The following is a 19,731-nucleotide window of genomic DNA, read 5'->3' on the forward strand; positions in this document are numbered from 1 at the left end:
TCTCATGCACATATGTCTCCTTTAGAGCATCTTCCCAAGTTTACATGTCTAAAAATACAGCTCCTTCACGCACTTCAACTAAAGATGCATTATTCAATGCCTCTGCAGAGTAATTAAATCTTAATCAGGGACGGGCTCCTGTCCTCATGGAGGTGTATCTGTGTGTGTGTGTGTGTTTGTTCACATGTATTTGTGTGTGTGTTTTTGGTCTGAACTGACAGTCCTGCAGTCCATTGGAGTTTCTTGGGCTCCTCTGATGCAAGACGATTTAAGAAGTCTTTCATTTGGGATAAAGGAAAACATTTCTACTAATGTAAAAGATGCAGAGTTTGGATGAGGTTAACTTTGGTGCTGGTTCAGGTGATGTGGCTGGTTTAGGTGATGTAAGGGTTACTGGATCATCTCACACTCTTTGGTTTAGTTTTCTGCCTTTCGATTTTAAAAATGCCTGGTTGTTTTCATGCTTTGTCCTGTGGAGGCAAATTCAGTGGGACCTGACACTAGATACTGCTGCTCATGTGTCATCAAATCATGTCATCAAGGCCTGCAGTTTTAATTGATTCTTTTTCAAATGGTAGATGTCACAAGTAGGGCTGCATCAAACAATTATTTTTTTTATTATTAATCAATCTGCAGATTGAGTCATGATTAAGTGATTAATCCTTTAGTCTATTAAAATATCAAAAAAGTGAAATTGCTCATCACAGTTTCCCTGAACCCAGAGAGATGTCTTCAGATTGCTTCTTTTGTGCAACTAACTGGCCAAAACCCAAAGACTCTTCATTTACTATCATAAGTGACAAAGAAAGCAGCAAATCCTCACATTTAAGACGGTGGAACCTGACCAAATTGCTAGTGAATGTTCAGATTTAACCACAACCACTCAACATATTACTGTTGTTTTTTGTCAATGGTGAGTGAAGCAAATCTACCAGTCACTTGTATATTTTACCAGAATTTGGCTGGTAGCTGGTGCTGATTTTGAGCCCTGCCACAGACTGTATTGAGTTGTAGCTTCTGCAATAGTGGGCCAATCACACTTTGCATTACACTGAAGAATGTGTGTGGTAATTGGCTGTCAACAAAACCATACGAGTAGTCACCCAGAAAGGTTGAATCAAGGGCAACTGGACTTGGTTAAACAGATCATCTTCACAGATACCATATAAATAGTAAAAAAAAAAAAAGAAGGATTGAATGCTGGTATCATCTGACTGAAAAGGTTTTCATAGTACTTTATACTGGGTCATTTTGGTCTATACCTTCAAGGTATCGAGTATTGATACCCAACCCTAGTTGAGCTATGTAGCAATAGTTAAATGCAGTATTTCACACAAATACAAAATCATACTTGAATACATTGAAAACTCGGAATACAATTACAGCAAATAGTTGAGTGTTTGAAACATGTACAGGCTGGGGCATGTTGAATTGCACAAATTAGAAAAATTAATTTCCTAATCTGAAGTAAGGTTGTGATTGCAACATTTTGCAGGTGACTCTTGCTGGAGTTTCCCACATGCAAATAGAGGTTTCATTAATTTGTAGCAGAATAAATCACCATTACCTGCTGTATGAAATAGATGCATGAAATGTTTTAGTTTATATCTCCTTCATCAAGTTGTATTGATTGAGCATTGACATCACCTTGTGTGTGTCTCAACTGAGTCATCATACTCCCATCTGGACTGTGCCTTCCTAATGATTTGTAACATGCTCCAATTATAAAGCACTTTTTTTTTTGTTTCATTCACTCATAGATCAATAATTATGTGGATTTTCTTGTTTTTAAGAAGAGCATTTTGTAGTCAGTGTAATTGTTTTGCCTTTTTTGGCTCTGATGGCAGTGTTGTCCTCAGCCTCATGCTAGAAATGGTTTGACCCATGCTACGTACTACATGTGTATACACTCCTGTCCTGTGCCTTCACTGTTTTGTGCTGACATCGTGCCCATGCTTGCACCTTAAACTAAGCGGAAAATGTGTTGACTCTGCTCCTTTCACCGGGGTCTTCGCTCTGCGGAATATCTGGTCTCTGGTGTAATCCCTGGTCGCTCTTGTCCTTATGAGAATGACCCTGAAGTTCAGCCTGGCTGTTACTCATTTGCAGCCCTACACACACACACTTACACACACACACACACACACACACAAATGCTCATGCCCCACACCATCATATCCTCACTCCAAGGTCTCCTCATCAGCAAGGACAGACTGGGCAGGTTTACTGTGCAGTGATTCAGGCTTCAGCTGTTTTCCATTCATGACTCTTGATTGCCTTGTCGAGCTTGGATAGATAATGGCTCACTTTTTATGATAATGTGCAATACATACAATAAGCTAGATGTTATGTATTATCAACTGAAGGTGCTGTTCATGAACTAGAGTGTCCCATACTTATCTTGAGATTTGTTTTGATTTGTTTTCATTCTGATGTGTGGATGTGATTCTTTTATTTCAAAAGACATGTTTATCATATTATGCTTGAAAATAGAGCTGCAACAAATTATTATTTTCATTACCAATTAATAATTTTGGGTATAAAATGTGGATAAATGCCTTGTATCATTTCCCAGAGCTCAAGGTAAAACCTTAAAATAGCTTGTTTTATCTAACTAACAGGCCAAAACCTGAAGATAGTCAGTTTACTATCACATATTACAAAGAAAATAAGAGAAGCTGGAAATCAGTAAATGTTTGGCAACTTAGCTTGGAAAAATATCTGAAACAATTAATTGAATATCATAATAGGTGCTTATTATTTTATTCGACTTATCATTTAAGCTCTATTTGAAAATGACAAGCTTTTGTTTCATTTGAATTTGAAGGTGCCACTTTACAGTCTGATAAATTGTGATGGACATTTTGCCACAATGAAAATAATTGTTAGTTACAGCCTTATTACATGATCTGCTTGATTAATCCAATCAACAATCCAAAACCCAAAGATATTCAGTTAACTATCAAATATGATAAAGAAAAAGCTTCAAATTCTCACATTTGAGAAATGGAAATCAGAAGGCTGCAATTTTGGGGATTTTTGCTGAAAAAAAATGTTTCAAACCATTGATTTTCAAAATAGTTCTTGATTGTTTTCCTGGCTGATTATTTTACTTGACTTATCATTTAGCTTTGTTTCAGTTCTAGATATGAGGTGTGACATTGCCTTGTGCTTTAAAGGCAGTATTTTTTTATTTCCAAAGCATTTAACTGGCATTAATTTTCTGTAGGCCAATCTAAAGTTCATATACTGAAAGAATATTAGAAACCACCTAAGTGAAACTAGGATCATGTGTTGCCACACATGTTGAGAAGCAGCTCTGTACTGAATGGTGTTTCCCCTCTGTTTAAGGTGTGGGCGCTGGGCGCTTGCCAGACTGGGTGAAGTGAGAACTGAGAGGGAAACCCGCTGAGAAAAAATACTGCCTGGGACCGCTGAGGAGGACCTCTGTGCAGGTGAGGACTGACAGAGAGAGGAACATTATTTCAAGGCCAAGTATACATGCAGGATTTTCAACAGTCAGAATGTATAGAAAAGAATGCTCATTTTTCATTTATTAATTAAATGAATATTGAATTTTGTATTGAGTATTAAATTAATCGCTAACTATTTTGATAATCAGTTAATCTGTTTGTTTGTTTTTTGTTTTGTTTTTTTACAGAAAAAAGTCTTTACTCCTCTCTTACAGTAAACAGAATGTTTTTGGTTTGTGGATGTCATTTTGGGCTTTGGGAAACTCTTGTCAACATTTTTCACCTTTTTATAGATCAGACAACCAGTTGATTAATGGTGAAAGTGGTCACCAGATTGTTCAATTATAAAACTAATTGTTACAGAAATTACCTGAAAATGGGTTCAAACATGTTTGACCTATTTGTCAACTGACAAGATTGTGACAGGATTAATTTATTGAGAAAATAGTCTACAAAATAATCAAAAATGACAGTCATTGTTATTTGCAGCTGAAATCATGATAAAGTAAACAATATATGTATAAAGTTGAGTTGTAAATTCAACTCATGATATGACTTGCATACTATCTTAGGGAGTTTTATGTTGCAAGCTTAACAGCTCTCAATGTAGGAGGTTAGAGTATATGAAAAACTATGTGCTGTCAAAACAAAATTTAAATCTCAACCCCTGGCATAATCTACAAAAGAACATTTGAATTTTATGTTTGGTCATTCAAACTAGCCTCCAATGAGTGTTTCAGTAGGACAGGTTTCGATTGCAAGATCTCCAACATTACAAGCAGCCATGACTGAGGCATGGCAAGGAAACAGTCCAGTGTAGACTGGATCATGATGTCTACAAGAGTGTGTCATTTCTCCTTTCATAACCATTTCCTTTACACAAACTTTGGCTATTTAATCATGCTCTGTCATTCGGTGAGTGTGTCATCTAAAACCTAAACGATGATCGGTAGAAGCTTATCAGCAACTATTTTGATAATCAATTTATTGTTTAAATCCTTTTTTTTAATTCTCTCATTCTAGCTTCTTAAATGTGAAGATAATTTGTTAAATTGAATATTTTGGGGCTTTGGACAAAGTAAGTGAGTTAAAGATGTTACCTTTGGTCTTGATGAAACTGTTGAGAATTTTTCACTATTGTCCGTGAGTAAAAGTAAAGTAAAATAATTGACCAAAGCCTTTACTTACCTCAACAGCAGAGGATAATAGGGCTTTATTTGAAGGAAGTTTGTATTAGAGGCAGGTATTAATTTCTAATTCTCTCTGTTTGATAAGTGTAATTAAGCATGTTGTAGTAGGCAACACAGAATGAAACAACAGCAGCTCTCAGCACCATTGACCCTCCAATGACATTCAACACTGGAGACGAGCTCCAAAACACAGTTGCAACACAGCTGGGGGCAAGAAATGTAACAGCCAACTCACTAATGGTTAAAACCACAAACCTGCTCAAAAATGACAATTAGGCTACCAGCATAAACCACCATATTCCACACAGAAAAATTACAAACACTAATGAAAGGTATCATTTGTCCAGCACTATGCATGATGGGAAGTAAGGACCATCACTACAGTATTTTAGAATGAAGTTTGTTTTGATCAGCTTCCATTAAAAGCCCTCTTGCATTTCAGTTGACAGTTCAAATTTGTTGTGAGGTAGTGAGAAACTGAAGATCACACTAGGGGTGGGAATCTTTTGGCACCTTATAATTTGATCCGACTCTAATTCAGAGGGCTACGATGCAACTATAAAAGAATTATTTATGCATCTTGGTTCGTCACAATTTTAAGCTTTTAAAGCCAAGGGGTGTAATTCAGACTGCCATCCTCACCAAAACTCAAGAAGTAGCCTAGTTTAGAATAGAAACATGATGCACATGTTTATGTCTGTCAGGTTTCACCATCCAGTTGGTTTAGCCTTATGGAACATACAACCCATCTTACAAAACTGGTGCAGGTGATCATAAGCTAGAGAAGTGGCTTTTAAATTTCTATTGATTATTGACTTTTCTGTATTAAATCATTATATTCTTAGAGAATCAAGAGGCATCATATAATCAGTTATTTCCCCCACCCCTAGATTATGCACAGTAATGTACTTTTACTAGGAAATAAATACATTTCATAGACATTTTAAATTCCTGTGGTATTGGCAGTTTATAAATATAGATGTTATGGTAATTCATGTTGTATTTTTGTAAGGTAGGGTCCTGGGGAGACACCAAATTGCTCTTTTGGGTCTCAAGCTGAAAACGTTTGTGAACCTCTGGTTTATTTAATAGACCAAGCAATTAATTGATCAATAGAGCAAATAATTGGTGGATTAATAAATAGTGAAAGTAATTGTACTCTTAAAAATTGCTGGAACAAATTATTTGATGACAGAATTGCTTTTTGTAGTGGATGATCCTGGCATTTTTGGCTTAAGAAGAGAAGGCTTAAGAAGCACAGAAACACATTTCCTTAGTATGCAAAGAAATTTGATAAGTTTATATCTTGGATGTCTCCTTCTTACTGCCATATAATTCACTCTGTAACCCTCCTAATCAACAATACCCATACTTCCCTTTTATTATCTCTGTGACCCTAGAGTGAACACAGGAGAGGACTGCATGGGAGGGAAATGAGAAGTAAAAGTGAAACAGAGTTGGAGGGAATATTTCTACTTAAACAAATCATATTAAAACAAGTAGAGGATAAAGATATGAAAAAGGAGATATGATCCAGGCTGTGGGGGACATCTGCATACAGTATGGAAATGTAAACGGCCCTGGTATTAAGGACACACTCTTCCTGCTTCTAGGTTCACACAGCCATCGGCAGGGTGGAGCTTCCTGACCCATGGAGAATTACTTCCAGGCCGAGGCCTTCAACCTGGACAAGGTGCTGGACGAGTTCGAGCAGAACGAAGGTGAGCTACTGTCAGACGAGGCGAGGACAGATAGTGAGTCATTGTGCTCAAGAAAAGAGTGATGGCAGTGCCATCACTCTTTTCTTCCATCATGGCACTAGGTGTAACTGTGGTTTCAGAGGAGCTGTGGTTAGGGTGCCGTCATGAGTAAATTACCAAGGTGTCAGACAATCAGCCACCGCCCAGTGAGTTTGAGTAACATTTACAGGTGGTGATTGAGGGTGTGCAGAGAGGGAATAGGACTAATTGGATTGTCCATTTCCCCTGGGCTTGTGTGAAACTGTGTTATTGGTGCAAGAGAAGAGGGTTGTCTTTTTTTCCGTCTTCACACTTAATGCTCACATTAAAGGAGCAATATCTAACAATTGTATGTCCAAAAGTAGGGCCAGTTGGAGCCATAGACATTATATTAAATGGAATTTAAACCTATTTATGATCCATGGTTGAGGCGAGTTGTTTCCCCCCTGACCCCTCCTCCTCAGACTTGAGGACTTTCAGGCAGGTTGCAGGAATGCTGCAGGAGGGCAAGACGAGCACAAGATTAAAACTTGACAATAACAAGCAACAACATGCCCTACAGTGTAGGTTGATCAGTTTATAACTGTCAACTCTATATGAGCCCTGCGAACCAACACATGAATGACAGCGCCTCCCCCTGCCCTCATCCTCCCTAACAGTTAGTTATGAACGTACATTCAGCGACTCTCTCAGTCCAAATTAGCCCAGCAGCTCACTTCACCTCACTTCAGTTTCAACAACCCGACACAGAAGAAAAAACATACCATCCGGTCATGGTCCTCTGACTCTCGTGGCTCAAACATGTCTGGATATGTCCAAGAAAGCTGCTTGATGGACCATCCATGTTTCAGGTCATTTTCAGGTTGTAGTGGTGTTTGACACTGAGACAGTAGAACTGACACACCCACAGCATTTCAATGCAGAGAAAATGGCTATTTTTTTTGTGATTTTGAGACCTAATTTTATATACTTAGTGATTTTTTTTAAATAATTCATATTTGGCTGGATGATTTATTGTGCATGTTTCTGTGGTGTTACAACCTCAGAACCCACATTTATTGTTGCTTTACAAGCAGCAAGTATTACAACTTAGCATGTTTCCTTAATTAATGACATCACGTCCATTTTATGATTTATTACGCTAAATATATTAGAATTCTCCTTTTGATAAAGAAATTGTGTCACAGCCTTTTTTAAGTAGTGGTTCCACTGTGTTTTTTTATTGTGATTGTAATATACACGCTGCATTACTGAGCTCTGCAGTTCAAACGGTCTGTTTATGATAGTGGAAAGAGTGCTCTTCTTGGATTTATGTCAGATGACCCCAGAAAAATGCCAGTCTTCCACACACAGCATATTTTGATGGTACTGTGAGCTCAGTGTGTATTTTGGCTGTGAGCGATTATCTGTGTGTCCTCTGCCAGATCCAGCTTGGGAGATTAAGTCTGTGTGAGTGAATATGTGTGTGTGCTTGAACCCGCTACAGCACATATTAAAACAGCTTAGCATGAATTCCAGTGGAGGGAGGAGAGTACTATACAGTAGCTGACACGGCTCTGCAAGAAAGTCATTTTGAATAAATATTAAAAGAATTTCCATTCGTATTACACAGCATTCATGTGTCAGCTTGACTGATGGATCCCAGGGGTGACCGAGCCATTTGGCCCACTTCTCTCACAATTTCCCAGTCCATCTACACACTAATTTCCCACTCCATGCCAACCTCATTTCTCAATTTGTCCCCTGGTTTGTTTCTGCCATTTTTAGCTCTTTCGATCACCTGGGAGTGTGTATCTTTGTATTAGTTCTCTGTGGCAGTTCATTTGAGGCTTCCTGTCATGCTGCTGAAGGTTCATTGTTGTTAGCCACTTCTCCTTATTCTCTGTTTCATTTCTTCAATGTGACAAGAAACCTGCAAATTAGCTAAAGATATAGTTCAAATGATATGCAATTAAAGTGATAATGTGGATTATTTATTGTGGGAGGTACTTATTGATAATCAGTGTATTACCTATAATAGATGGCAGTTGACATGCCCCTAGTTTGAAGAAGTAATGTTTTGCTGTGGACAGGATCAGCAGCCAAGGTTACATTAGCTACTGAAAAAATGTCCAACTAAAAAAAAAAAAATCAATCAGTTTAAGTGTTGCTATATTTTGAATATTTTCACTGCTTTACCTTGCTGTCAGACAGCCTTTTTCCAGTGAGAGTTGTTTAGAACAGTTGTTATAAAAGCCAAATATTGCTCTCCCACTCCACCAAACTCCATGGGAAAAATCAGTCATTTGACCTCGTAGAACACAAGAGCTGCTGGTCTACCGCTGCCTCGATCAGTTAGTTTGTTCGTGTTATTGTGTTACTTCAGTGTTTTAAAAGGATAGTGTTGATTCACCAAAATCACACAATAACACAAACAAGCTAACTGATCGAGGTAGTGGTAGAACAGCAACCTCCATGCTCTGTGAGGTTTTTGCTGGCTGAGCAGGAGATGTTGCTATTTGGCTTATATAACAGCGGTTTCCTGTCGGAAAAGGATGTCTGACGGCAAGGTGAAGTGGTGAAAATATTACTTAAAATGATACAGATTTTCTTAGTTAGACCCTTGTTAAAGTGGCTAAAATATATTTTGCTGCTGACCCTGTCTACAGTAGTACATTGCTTAGCTTCCATTCTGGTACTCCTCTCTACTTCTTCAAACTGGGGGCATGCTAATTGCCATTTACTGAAGGTAATATACTACTATGGATAAGTACCTCTTACATCTCCACGTCAAGTACTCTGAACTATCACCAAAACCACCATTGAATCAAGTGATAATTTGCCTTACCTGTCATAAAACCTCAGCCTCAGGGACAAAGTGAGGTCCGTATTAATCATGTGTTTTCCTCTGTTCTTTTTTCTGCCAGATGAGACAGACAATCCCATTCTCTCGGATGCCAAGTGGACCCAGATCCTGGCCCCGCCAGCCCACCTGCTCTCTCTGAACCCCGCCCTGGCCCACGCAGACCTGAGCCCCCGGGAGAGTCCGTTGCCCTTCAAGACCCTCCCCGACTCCTCCTCCAGTGCCTCCCCGGGGGCTGACCCCAAAAGACATTCCGGTCCTGAACCATCCTGGGTAGAGGAGAGGCCGGCAGACGTCCACAGCCCACCCCTCCCCCAGCCCAACATCGGCAAACTGGTGGGCACAGACGACCTCTCGCCGCCCCCTGTGACGGCCTGTAATGCTGTGGAGAATGGCTGCCCCGCCAGCCCTGCAAGCCCACAGATAGATGGGCTCAGCAAGGAGATAAGTTCTCCTCTGGATAACCAGCCTAGTGTCCCTGACCAGGAGGCTAAACCTCATCAGGAGGAGAGAGACACCTCAGAAACAGGAGGAGGAGACTCCTCTGTCAGTCACACTCACTTTACATTTGAGGTTGGATTGGGACAGGATGAAACTCTGAATGTGGAACCAACAACTCAAAATGGGGAAAGCGTCAAAGAGGAGGACATTACAGCTGTTTTACAGGACAATGGTCAAGAAAAACAAACTGCAAACTTAAAGGAGGAGCAGATAGAAAGTCCCCTGAAAAGGGGGAGAGACATTCAGGCTTGTTGTGAGGTGGAAGAGAATGGTGTTTCTCTACCTGATGGGGCTGAAGCTAAGGAGAAGCAGAGGGAGAAGCAATGTGGTCCTGAGGGACAGATAGACCAACTACTCAGAATAACAGGCCTTCCCAATGGTTTGGAGCAGGAAAGCAGTAGTCACTCTAAGCTTAAGGAGACAGGAGAGAAAGAGGAGGAGGAGGGTTTCTCTCCCTCTCCTGTCCCCTCCAAAGAGGACTCTGTCACTGAGGAGAAAGAAATGGAGGAAAGCAAACAGGAGAATGGCGATGGAGGAGCAGTGGGGTCAGGTAGCATCCAGCCAAAACTCAACAACAATCGGCTGCAGCCGGTTAGTGTTCCCTATGGAGGGGCACGGCCAAAGCAGCCAGTCAGCCTCAAGCTCCAGATCCCTCAGCCGCTGTCGGGCCAGGTCCAAAATCAGCTCGGCCCAGCCGCCCTCAGCAAGAACAAAAACCAGGAGAACCAGAGTCGGAGAGGCACGCCCTCTGAGACTACGCTCAGTGGGACAGATCAGAGTACAGTCGGGGTGAATGGAGATGGCGGTGTCCACTCTCCTCTCCTGATGCCCTCGGAGAGCCCAGACAATGACCTCCAGGCAGGCCAGCAGGGTGCTCTGTGCAGGAAACCTACAAGCTCCTTGGGAGAGGTTGCACCTGTGTGGGTGCCTGACTCCCAGGCCCCAGTCTGCATGAAATGTGATGTCAAGTTCACCTTCACCAAGAGGAGGCACCACTGCAGGGCCTGCGGCAAGGTCAGTGTAAAACTGCTTTTAAGTGAAAGTCTAAACTTAAGACACATTAAAAACAATGATTATTACAACATCCCTGACATGTCTGGGGCAGTCTCTCAAGGAGTCTCCTCTGAGTATTTATTTTATCTTAAGTTAATAAAGTCAATCAGTGATCAGACTAGGATCACTATGAATTACAGTCAATCAAAATGTCCAACCCTATTTCTTCCATTGTTCTTTTAACTTTCTCAAAATGTCATAACAGTTTAAATATTCTATTCCTCCTTTTGCTGGGAACCCACCCAAGAACCCCCTTTGGTCCCTGGACCCCAGTTTGAAAACCACTGAAATAATAGACCAAAATGCAGTCCATCCATGTATGATGTATTAGAGTATTAGAGTAAGTTGCATGACATTGAAAATCTCTTGCTGAAAAACTTGTTTGCTGTTACTATGCTGTTACCATTATGCTTCCCCCTCCTGCTTCTTTTTCAAGGTGTTCACCTCTGCTTGGGGGTTTGTCAAAGGGCATTTTGGGAATTGCTAAATGCAGTTGGCCTTTCGAGGCAGAGAAAGCTAAACTTGCAAAACACATCAGAAGAAAACAACTCCTGGAATGCACAAAACATCACATGGTTGCAGCATATAGTAGCATTCTTTTGTTTATGACAGAATTGAGGCTTCTTCCTTTTACATTTATCCATTAGATTTGCATTTTTGGTATTTAGCCGATGCTTTTATCCTAGGTTACTTACAGCAAGTGAGTAGCCTTGTAGGTTTGGTTTATGACTGGACAATTAATTGGTTATCAAAAAGATTATGGGGTAATTTTCACTTGATAGACTAACTGATTAATCTACTAATTGTTCCATCTAAAAGACACATGCCTGAAATGATCAAACCTGTAGTGTTTGTTAGTCAAGCAGTTATCATTTTACAGGAAATCAACCAGGACATGGTCAAATAAAATGCACTAATAACCCTACTGCAAACAAAACAGGATAAATAACTGTGTACACAAAGAAAAACAACATGAGAAATGCACTGCAACTTTAAAAATGCACAACAGAGTGATATTCCATCAGTGACTTAAAAGAGCTCTGCTGGACCTGAGTAAGGAGGTAAATTAAATGTTTTGCTTTGATAGATGAGTTCCTTTTTAGGCCTCTCTTTGCATATAAACTCAGTGGGTGTCCAGGTAGCTTTCTAGAATTATGGCCACCCACATTTGCAGCAGGGTGTCCGCACAGTGCTTTAAAGTGAAGATGTGGTCGCTGACACTGCACTGGAAAATCGCCGGACTGCTACTTAATTTCCCATGGTGGTACACAAACACACTCTCTGCCACTTGAGCAGGGAGGAGCTGGCACTGCAGTAATACTGACACTAGCACTGGTGCCGCAAACAATAGAAGCAGCGGGATCCTCAGTGCATCCACCACCAGACTGGTAGATCCACAAACCAGTTTATGATGGTGCTGTGAGGCTCTGAATTTAAAAGGATCCTCCACCCTCTGTCTACTATTCTACTAAATACATGTTACTGGATAATGATGTGTAAGGAGGTGCTAATCCATTGAAAGCGAAGAGGTTGAAGAGTAGCACAGCTGCAGCTTGTTGATGTGCTGCCAAAGAACAGGAAATCAATATCCATAAAATGTTACATTTGCTGCGCACACAATCTCAACTTATTTTCAATTCTTCAACTTTAATCTTAATCTAAAATCTTCACACATAAAGTAAAATGATTTTTCATCCAGTGTACTCATCCTTTGTATGAAAGTGGTACAAATATCTTTTTTCTTTGTGTTTTTAAGGTGTTCTGTGCGACATGCTGCAGCCTGAAGTGCAGACTCATGTACATGGACAGGAAGGAGGCTCGTGTCTGTGTCACCTGTCATTCTGCTCTGACGTCTGGTGAGCATCATGGCCAGTAGGAAGTAAGAGCAGGTTCACACCTAAAGGTCTGGTTCCTGAACTGAACTAATGCCAGGATGAAACTGGCAAAACTCAAACAGTTCAGAAATTGTAAACACAAATCATGTGGTGGAAATGACATATGACTACTGGTCATACAGTCGGTGGGTAAAAAGACAACAAACCCCTCCCACTGTCTACCTGGACATCATGGAGCATCTTCAGGTTCTGTTCATGTACTACTGCTCAGTTTAACTGTTAGAAGAATCTGCCTCTTCTGTAAGATTATTAATGATTTTATTGGTGATACTCAGCATTAACTGAACTAGTTAACATGAAACAGGCAAACAGTAACACAAGTTATATCTGGAATAGAAATGTCAAAGGAGGACACTGCAGCTGTAATGTTGTTGTCAGAGAAGCCAGTATTTCATCTTAGGTATGTTTACTTCATCTCTGATGACTTATCATGGTCATTGTATGATTTAGTACAGTAAATGTATGACAGATTTCTCCTTTAAAATAGCAGCCCTTTTTGCTTATGTAGTTAAAAATAATACTGAAAGGTTCAATAGTCTCTCTTGACAGAAATGAGTGATATGTGGAATATGGTAGTGGGGCGTAGCTACTGTATAAATAGTCCTTTTTCACAGCAGATATTTGACATGTCATTGTAGTTAACGCACAGGTGTAATTAATAATATTAATTATGACTGTATTTCATTAATGTCAGCCTGCTGGCTAGCTAGAATGGCTTAGTGGGCCACTTATTGCAACAGAGCCCTCATTAAGGAAATTACTTACACCTGTGCTTGTGATGCTATAATGATTCAAAGAGTCCATTAATCTTAAGAGATTAACGGTGCATGGAATACTATTATACTGACTTTGAAAAGCAATAGACCTGTGAAAATATCTATAAATGTATCAGTCCAGTGATACTTTCACTATGAATATTTGTTAATGAAATTGGCTTTTTTCATTTTTTTCATGTAGGGTTTGACATTTTCTGCTAATTTATGTCTACACTAATGATGTTTTCTGTCTCCTTCAGCTCAGTCATGGGAGACACCAGCCGCTGTGAGCAACCAGAGTCCGAACCCCAACAACCCAGCGGAGTACTGCTCCACCATCCCCCCTCTACAGCAGGCTCAGGCCTCTGGGGTGCTCAGCTCCCCTCCTCCTACCGTCATGGTGCCTGTGGGAGTCCTGAAACAGCCTGGCAACGAGGGTACGACCTTTACCAAGAATAAAAATGCTCTTAGCACTTTATATTTCACCTTTTACATGACATTCTGTCCCCAGTACTTCAAAGTACTTTCAAAGTTTTGTTGTTGTGTTTTTTGCTGGTCCTGATAAGGGTTGCATACAATTTTCCTTCATGTAACCTTGTGTGTATCTTAAACCAAGACAATAAGGTAAAATGTAATTTTGGTTGTTATATAACCTGTAGGGTCGCTGTCTCGGGAGCAGAGGAGGGTGTGGTTTGCTGATGGGGTCCTACCTAATGGAGACACAGCAGAGTCCCCCAAGCCTCCAACCTCCAGTCCAGCCCCCTCCGAGTCTCTGGCCATCTCAAACAAATCCTCCACGTCTGAATCCTCAGAGGTAGGCTTGGCATGAGAAACATTCACCCACAGTTAATGCTATTAGGCTAGCTTGTATGGTCATATTAGCTACTCTGCAGCTAGCTTAAGGAAGTGACAAAGAACTCTTTCTGTGGGATTCTTGGTGGTTTACTGGCTAGGTCATGGACTGCAATAGACAGGCTGTAAACAGAGTTCAAAGCAAACATTCCTTGTTTGCTTAATCAGAATTAGAAATCCCAGTAGACTCAAATGCTTAAAGGAAAATAGGTTAATGTTTGCCCCACAACAAACAGGAAAACAGCAAGTTGAATGTGGTTGTTTCTGTGGTCATGCTGTTCACTTGAATGCCACATGTCAGGATGATTCATGGCCTGGTGAACAGACTGATTGTTGGAGTGTTTAAATGGCTTCATTGCATTCTAAGCAGACACGACTGGAGTATAAAACTCTTTGACATGACACCATTGTAATACTAGCATGAACTCAGTTATGTATAGATTTGAACTGACTGTTAAAGCCTCATCAGGTTCAAGGTCACCAGTAGCAGAGGCAGTGTGGTGAATCATTCATATTCAGTGGTTCCTACTAGGGCTGCATGATATGGTAAAAAAAAAAAAGTCATATTGTGATTATTTTGACTGAAATTGCAATATGTCATATGATCAATGGAAGTGATAATTTTTGCAACACATTTTTTCCTGTGCTTTTTTCTATTCATGGTGTAGTACCTCATTATGTATCAAGTAAAAGTTACTTAAACACAGAGTATGGAATTTCTGCACCTACGGGTCTCTCACATCAAAACAGTAACAGAAGACGTAGTATGATGACATGAAATAGTGTAGAATCATGGGAATTGTTAAACAAACATCATTAATGATGAAAATCTACCTGATGTGTCTCAGAAAGGCAGAAATCATCTTCACAGGTGAAGTAATATGTAAAAATTCCATTTACAATATATGAAGTCAAGTTCGCCAACTTACTGTCTCACTCTCTGATGCATCCCAAGTTTCCCCGGAAGTTATAGCAAGTGACATCATATAAGTAATCTCATTTTGGTCTTGGAGGTATAGTATACTGTAGGTATAAATAGCATAACAGAAAGCTTGACTTTAAAAACTGGTTTACGTGGAGTTTAAAAGAAGCTCACCAGGTAGGGACAGTCAACAAAAAGATACTTTCAATTTGTACACTGTGTTTGTAAACAAGTTTCACTTGTACTAGGAACTAAAAATCAGTAAATCTTTGCAGTTTTAATCTTGACCGTTCTTTTTCAGAGGCCAAAGTGTCCTGACTTAAATGATCAGTGTGTAGGATTTAGTGGCATCTAGTGGTGAGCTTAAACTTGTCACATCACCCTCCCTTTCTTAGCATATACAAGAACCTACAGTGGTGGCAAAAACCTGCCAAAAATACTATATTCCATTTCTGCTATATTCTTCCAATAGTTTCTGTAAATCTTACACTCTTACATACCCTTGTTTGGTTTTTGGTCCAAAAAGTGCATCAAATGTAAATGTAGCCTTTTCTTTTTTTAAAATATTTTTTGGACTTGTATGCCATTATTGATAAGACAGCTGAAGTGCCCCCCCCACCAACTCCCAAGAAAATATTTTGCCTCTTAAGCTGCTTAACAGCTCCATTATCGTTACCAGTTAGAAACTAACTCACCAATTCCCTGCTGCTGTTGTACAGCAGAATTGGTGAGAGTGGTGAAAGTGTAACAAAACAATAAAGCTGTGGGCCGTAAAACAGTGAGCTGAAAGATGCTATACAGCTCCGTAGAGGTTCGCTGCAAAGTCGGGTCATAATTCTCTGTGGTAGTGCAGCTTTAAGGAAGAGCAGTACCAGATGGCTAGATAGTCTTTTTAAGTACAGCAGTTCTGGGCATAAAAATATACTTGTTTCATAAATGATGGTATTAGAAGAAAATGCTTCCAAAGTTGCTGGTAATTCCTATAAATAAATGGTATGTAATTGGCCAAAAGAATCAAATAAACTAGTTTGTGATTATTCTGTTTCTTATTTTGAAGAAAAATTGTTCATATGGCACCAATTCTATGTGAGCTGTTGCACCTAGATATATACTTATAATCACAGCCATGATAATTACTTTTAACAGTAGGGATGTAACTATACCAAACACTCACAGGGAGGTAATGCCATGATTTAAAAGCCCACAATATGATATTTTTCACAATATTAAAATTAAAACTTGAAAAAATGTCCATTGTTGCATAATAAAATTCAGCTGTATTGTTTTTCTTTTCACTATGAATGTTGATGAGTAATCATTAATTGATTATTCTCTGTTAACCAATTCAACCAATTAAAAATTATTATTAATTGATAGTATACAATTAGCAATGATTCCACATCATTTGGTATTGTTCTGTCTGGCAAAGCCATTTTTTGGAATAAACGTCGACTGAAAGTGAGAAAAAATAAAATAATAATAAAAATGAGTGGGGTAAAAGGGAAAATATAAAGGCAATGCAGAAAATTTGCAATCCTTAAAGTGTTAAAGTGTTTCTACTTTCCTTATTTAATCAAATCAAATCAAATCAAATAAGCCAGCCACGATCTAAAGCATGTGCAAAAAATGAATTGTCTTTGGCAAAGAATGCTTGAACTATGTATGTACAAATTGCAAAATTGGAAATGTTTTGGCTTCCATTCGTAGTCTGATCAATCGTGTTCGAGTGCACTTTGGTTGCATGCAGATAAACAATCTGTGTGCAGAGCAAAAGAGGTGCAACATTTTGGCGGAAATGCAGTATCAGAACCCATCTGCTATCGTCTGACGACGTTTTGGCTTTTTATATTTATCTGCATTCATACTTGTGAAACAATCCGGTCGTGGACATCGTCTCTCAACTACAACTCCATTCTCGCATCTCAAGTTACTCATCAGACTGTAAGCAATGACAGGCGCACGGAAGAGGTAGCCTTGCCCTGGATATCTGTTATCCATATTCCTTATATCCGCTGGCTACATTGGAAGCCCTGAAAAAAAATAGCTGATAGCTTCAGAGATCTCAGCCATGAAAAACCTTTTGGATGCTGCCACATTTCACTGTATGCTATAACATCTAACCCCACACCCCCACCCCTCTTTCCACCCTCAGGCAGCCCATACCCCTGTTGCCCCAGTGGGCAGCCCCGTGGGTAGCTCCCTTAGCCTGATCCCGGAGGACGGGCTCCCTCCCATCCTCATCTCCACCGGAGTCAAAGGAGGTACGGGAGGCCACATCACAGGTGCTTGCCCTCATCCTCACCATTCTGCTGCCTCCTCATTGCTTTGTCAGCTGCTGTCTGTGTGCTTGTTCAGTGTGTTTTTCACATGCTTTGTATCACAGCTCATGTTTCGATCACTCATCGCCAGCGGGGGGGAGGAGAGGATCTATTCATGAAGGGTGCAGTGATGATATTTGACAGATATGGGAGGGTCTCTAGCTGTTAACTGATCATCATGTCCTTCTCTTACCTCACATGTGACTCCTTTATCATCCTCACTTCCCACCTGATTCTCACTCTGACATCTCAACCCCTCTCTCATCCTCGGCTCTCTCCTGTACGTTTATCTAATTTTACCTAAACTCCTCCCTCCACCCTCTTTTCCTTCTTCTTACTTCCAACCTGACCCTCCTGCAGACTATGCAGTGGAGGAGAGGCCGTCAGAGATCGTCCTCATGCAGCAGCTGGAGGAGGGAGGCCCAGACCCGCTGGTCTTTGTACTCAATGCTAACCTGCTTGCCATGGTCAAGCTCGTCAACTGTGAGTGACTCAGCCACTTCCTTTTTGTACCATTTAAAGCAGCCATGTAGGGCGTTCATAAGATAGAGTTCTTTGGAGAAGCAAAAATCAGTGTGTGGTCCTTCTTATAAATTATTGATTTCATAATGATCTAAGGAAAAAGGAGAATACATATTTGTACTGCATAAAATTTTAATTGACCCGTTTAAGCTTTTGTCTTGAATTAATGAGTAGCCATAACCAATCAGCTTCTTTGAGCTTTTTAAATAAAGTTTTGAAAGTCTGTCATATTTTAATGTCATATTTTATGACATCACCCTAAGAAAGTAAAAAAAAAAACAAAAAAAAAAACTCCTCAAACAAAGGACATAATATAAATATTGCATAGTAATAGTCTGTAAGTAATTCACTAAATATTATATAATAATCTGTAAATCTTCACATTATTAATTTTTAGGAGTTACATTGTAGCCTACATCTGGTAAATTACTCAAATCACATTCATTCACAAGTTACATACATTTCAATAGAATAAGTTATGCAATGGTATTATTTGTTGTTTTGTTTGTTTGTTTTTTCATTCATGCATTCATTCATTCATTTCTTTCAGTCATGTAAAATTTCCACAGTTACCACAACAGGTATTCAAAGTGTTTTACATTAACAAAAAGACCTGAGGTACAATGTTTGTATTGGTGATGTTGTAGGGTGTTCAAAGTGGAGGAAATTTCCCTCAGATAACACCACTTTAAACACGGAGCAGGGAGTACGGTTTATGTATCACTGTGCAATTGAATGCAGCTACATTGTGAATTTTGAAAATGGCCCTCTCTATATTTTTTCTATAAATTTGACTTCAGACTTTACAACACAGTGGTGTTATTGGAAGTGTTTGTATCACATGAATCAGACACAATTCTACACCTCCACCACTGGATTGTAATTCTGCATTAATTAGAAGTGTACTCTATAATATTAATAACATTAATGTAGCTAATCTCTATCTGTAACTATGCAGAGATCGGTGGTTTCCAACAGAATGAATAACCATGCAAAAGAAATCGAATGTCAGCTTAGTTGTTTTTTTTGTCATTTAGACAAAGGAGTCCATTATGTAATTTTTTAATGGCTTTATTGAGACATGACAGAACCAATGTGAGTACTGTGGAAAGAGCCATAATGAGAGCACAATAATTGGCATCTTGTGCCACTGTTGAGAACAGTGTTGAGTTGAAATGTATAGTGATATGAGGGAAGAGATGTGTTTACTGTTCTCCCACAGCTCGCATGAATGATTGATTTGAACACTTTATGTAGTCTGCAATGGTGCATGTGGATAGATTACAAGACGTTAAATTGGAACTAATACGTATTAGATCACATGCTGTATGTGAAATATTCTACTGGATATTCATCCATGCAGTTGGCATGGATGAAAATTGAAAATAAAAGGAGTACGCCAGCTTGGCTGATTTATTATTGTGGTTGTATAAAGGTAAAATTACTTTTGAAGACTGATCTGACATGAAAAGAATTTCAACTTAAGATGAACTTCATTCACAGAGTTTTTGTGGTTTATTGAAGTAGTTTTATGCACTTTGTGCAAAGAAGATGATACTTGAGCGCTAAATTCATTCAAAGGAACAAGACTAGGACTGCAAGTAATGATAGCAATGATAGGTATACAGTTTAACGTTAAAAAAAAAAAAAGAAAAGCTGGAAATTGCAT

General features: G+C 39.5%; 1 protein-coding gene across 3 annotated transcripts in view; it reads left to right on the forward strand.

Moving 5' to 3' along the window:
- zfyve9a (zinc finger, FYVE domain containing 9a) overlaps positions 1-19,731 on the forward strand; it is a 41,749-nt gene that overhangs the window by 7,679 nt on the left and 14,339 nt on the right. For 2 of the 3 annotated variants that reach the window (XM_084731497.1, XM_084731496.1), the window contains exons 2-9: positions 3,352-3,455; positions 6,277-6,384; positions 9,309-10,759; positions 12,555-12,654; positions 13,709-13,885; positions 14,108-14,262; positions 17,375-17,504; positions 17,901-18,023. In XM_084731497.1, coding sequence (XP_084587623.1) covers positions 6,315-6,384; positions 9,309-10,759; positions 12,555-12,654; positions 13,709-13,885; positions 14,108-14,262; positions 17,375-17,504; positions 17,901-18,023 — 2,206 coding nt within the window. In that variant the 5' untranslated portion in view covers positions 3,352-3,455; positions 6,277-6,314. The remainder of the gene's footprint in view (positions 1-3,351; positions 3,456-6,276; positions 6,385-9,308; positions 10,760-12,554; positions 12,655-13,708; positions 13,886-14,107; positions 14,263-17,374; positions 17,505-17,900; positions 18,024-19,731) is intronic. The other variant, XM_084731498.1, reaches the window with a different exon arrangement.

Source organism: Lutjanus erythropterus, chromosome 12 (genome assembly GCF_056507025.1).
Source record: "Lutjanus erythropterus isolate fLutEry1 chromosome 12, fLutEry1.hap2, whole genome shotgun sequence".
Taxonomy (NCBI): Eukaryota; Metazoa; Chordata; class Actinopteri; order Lutjaniformes; family Lutjanidae; genus Lutjanus; species Lutjanus erythropterus.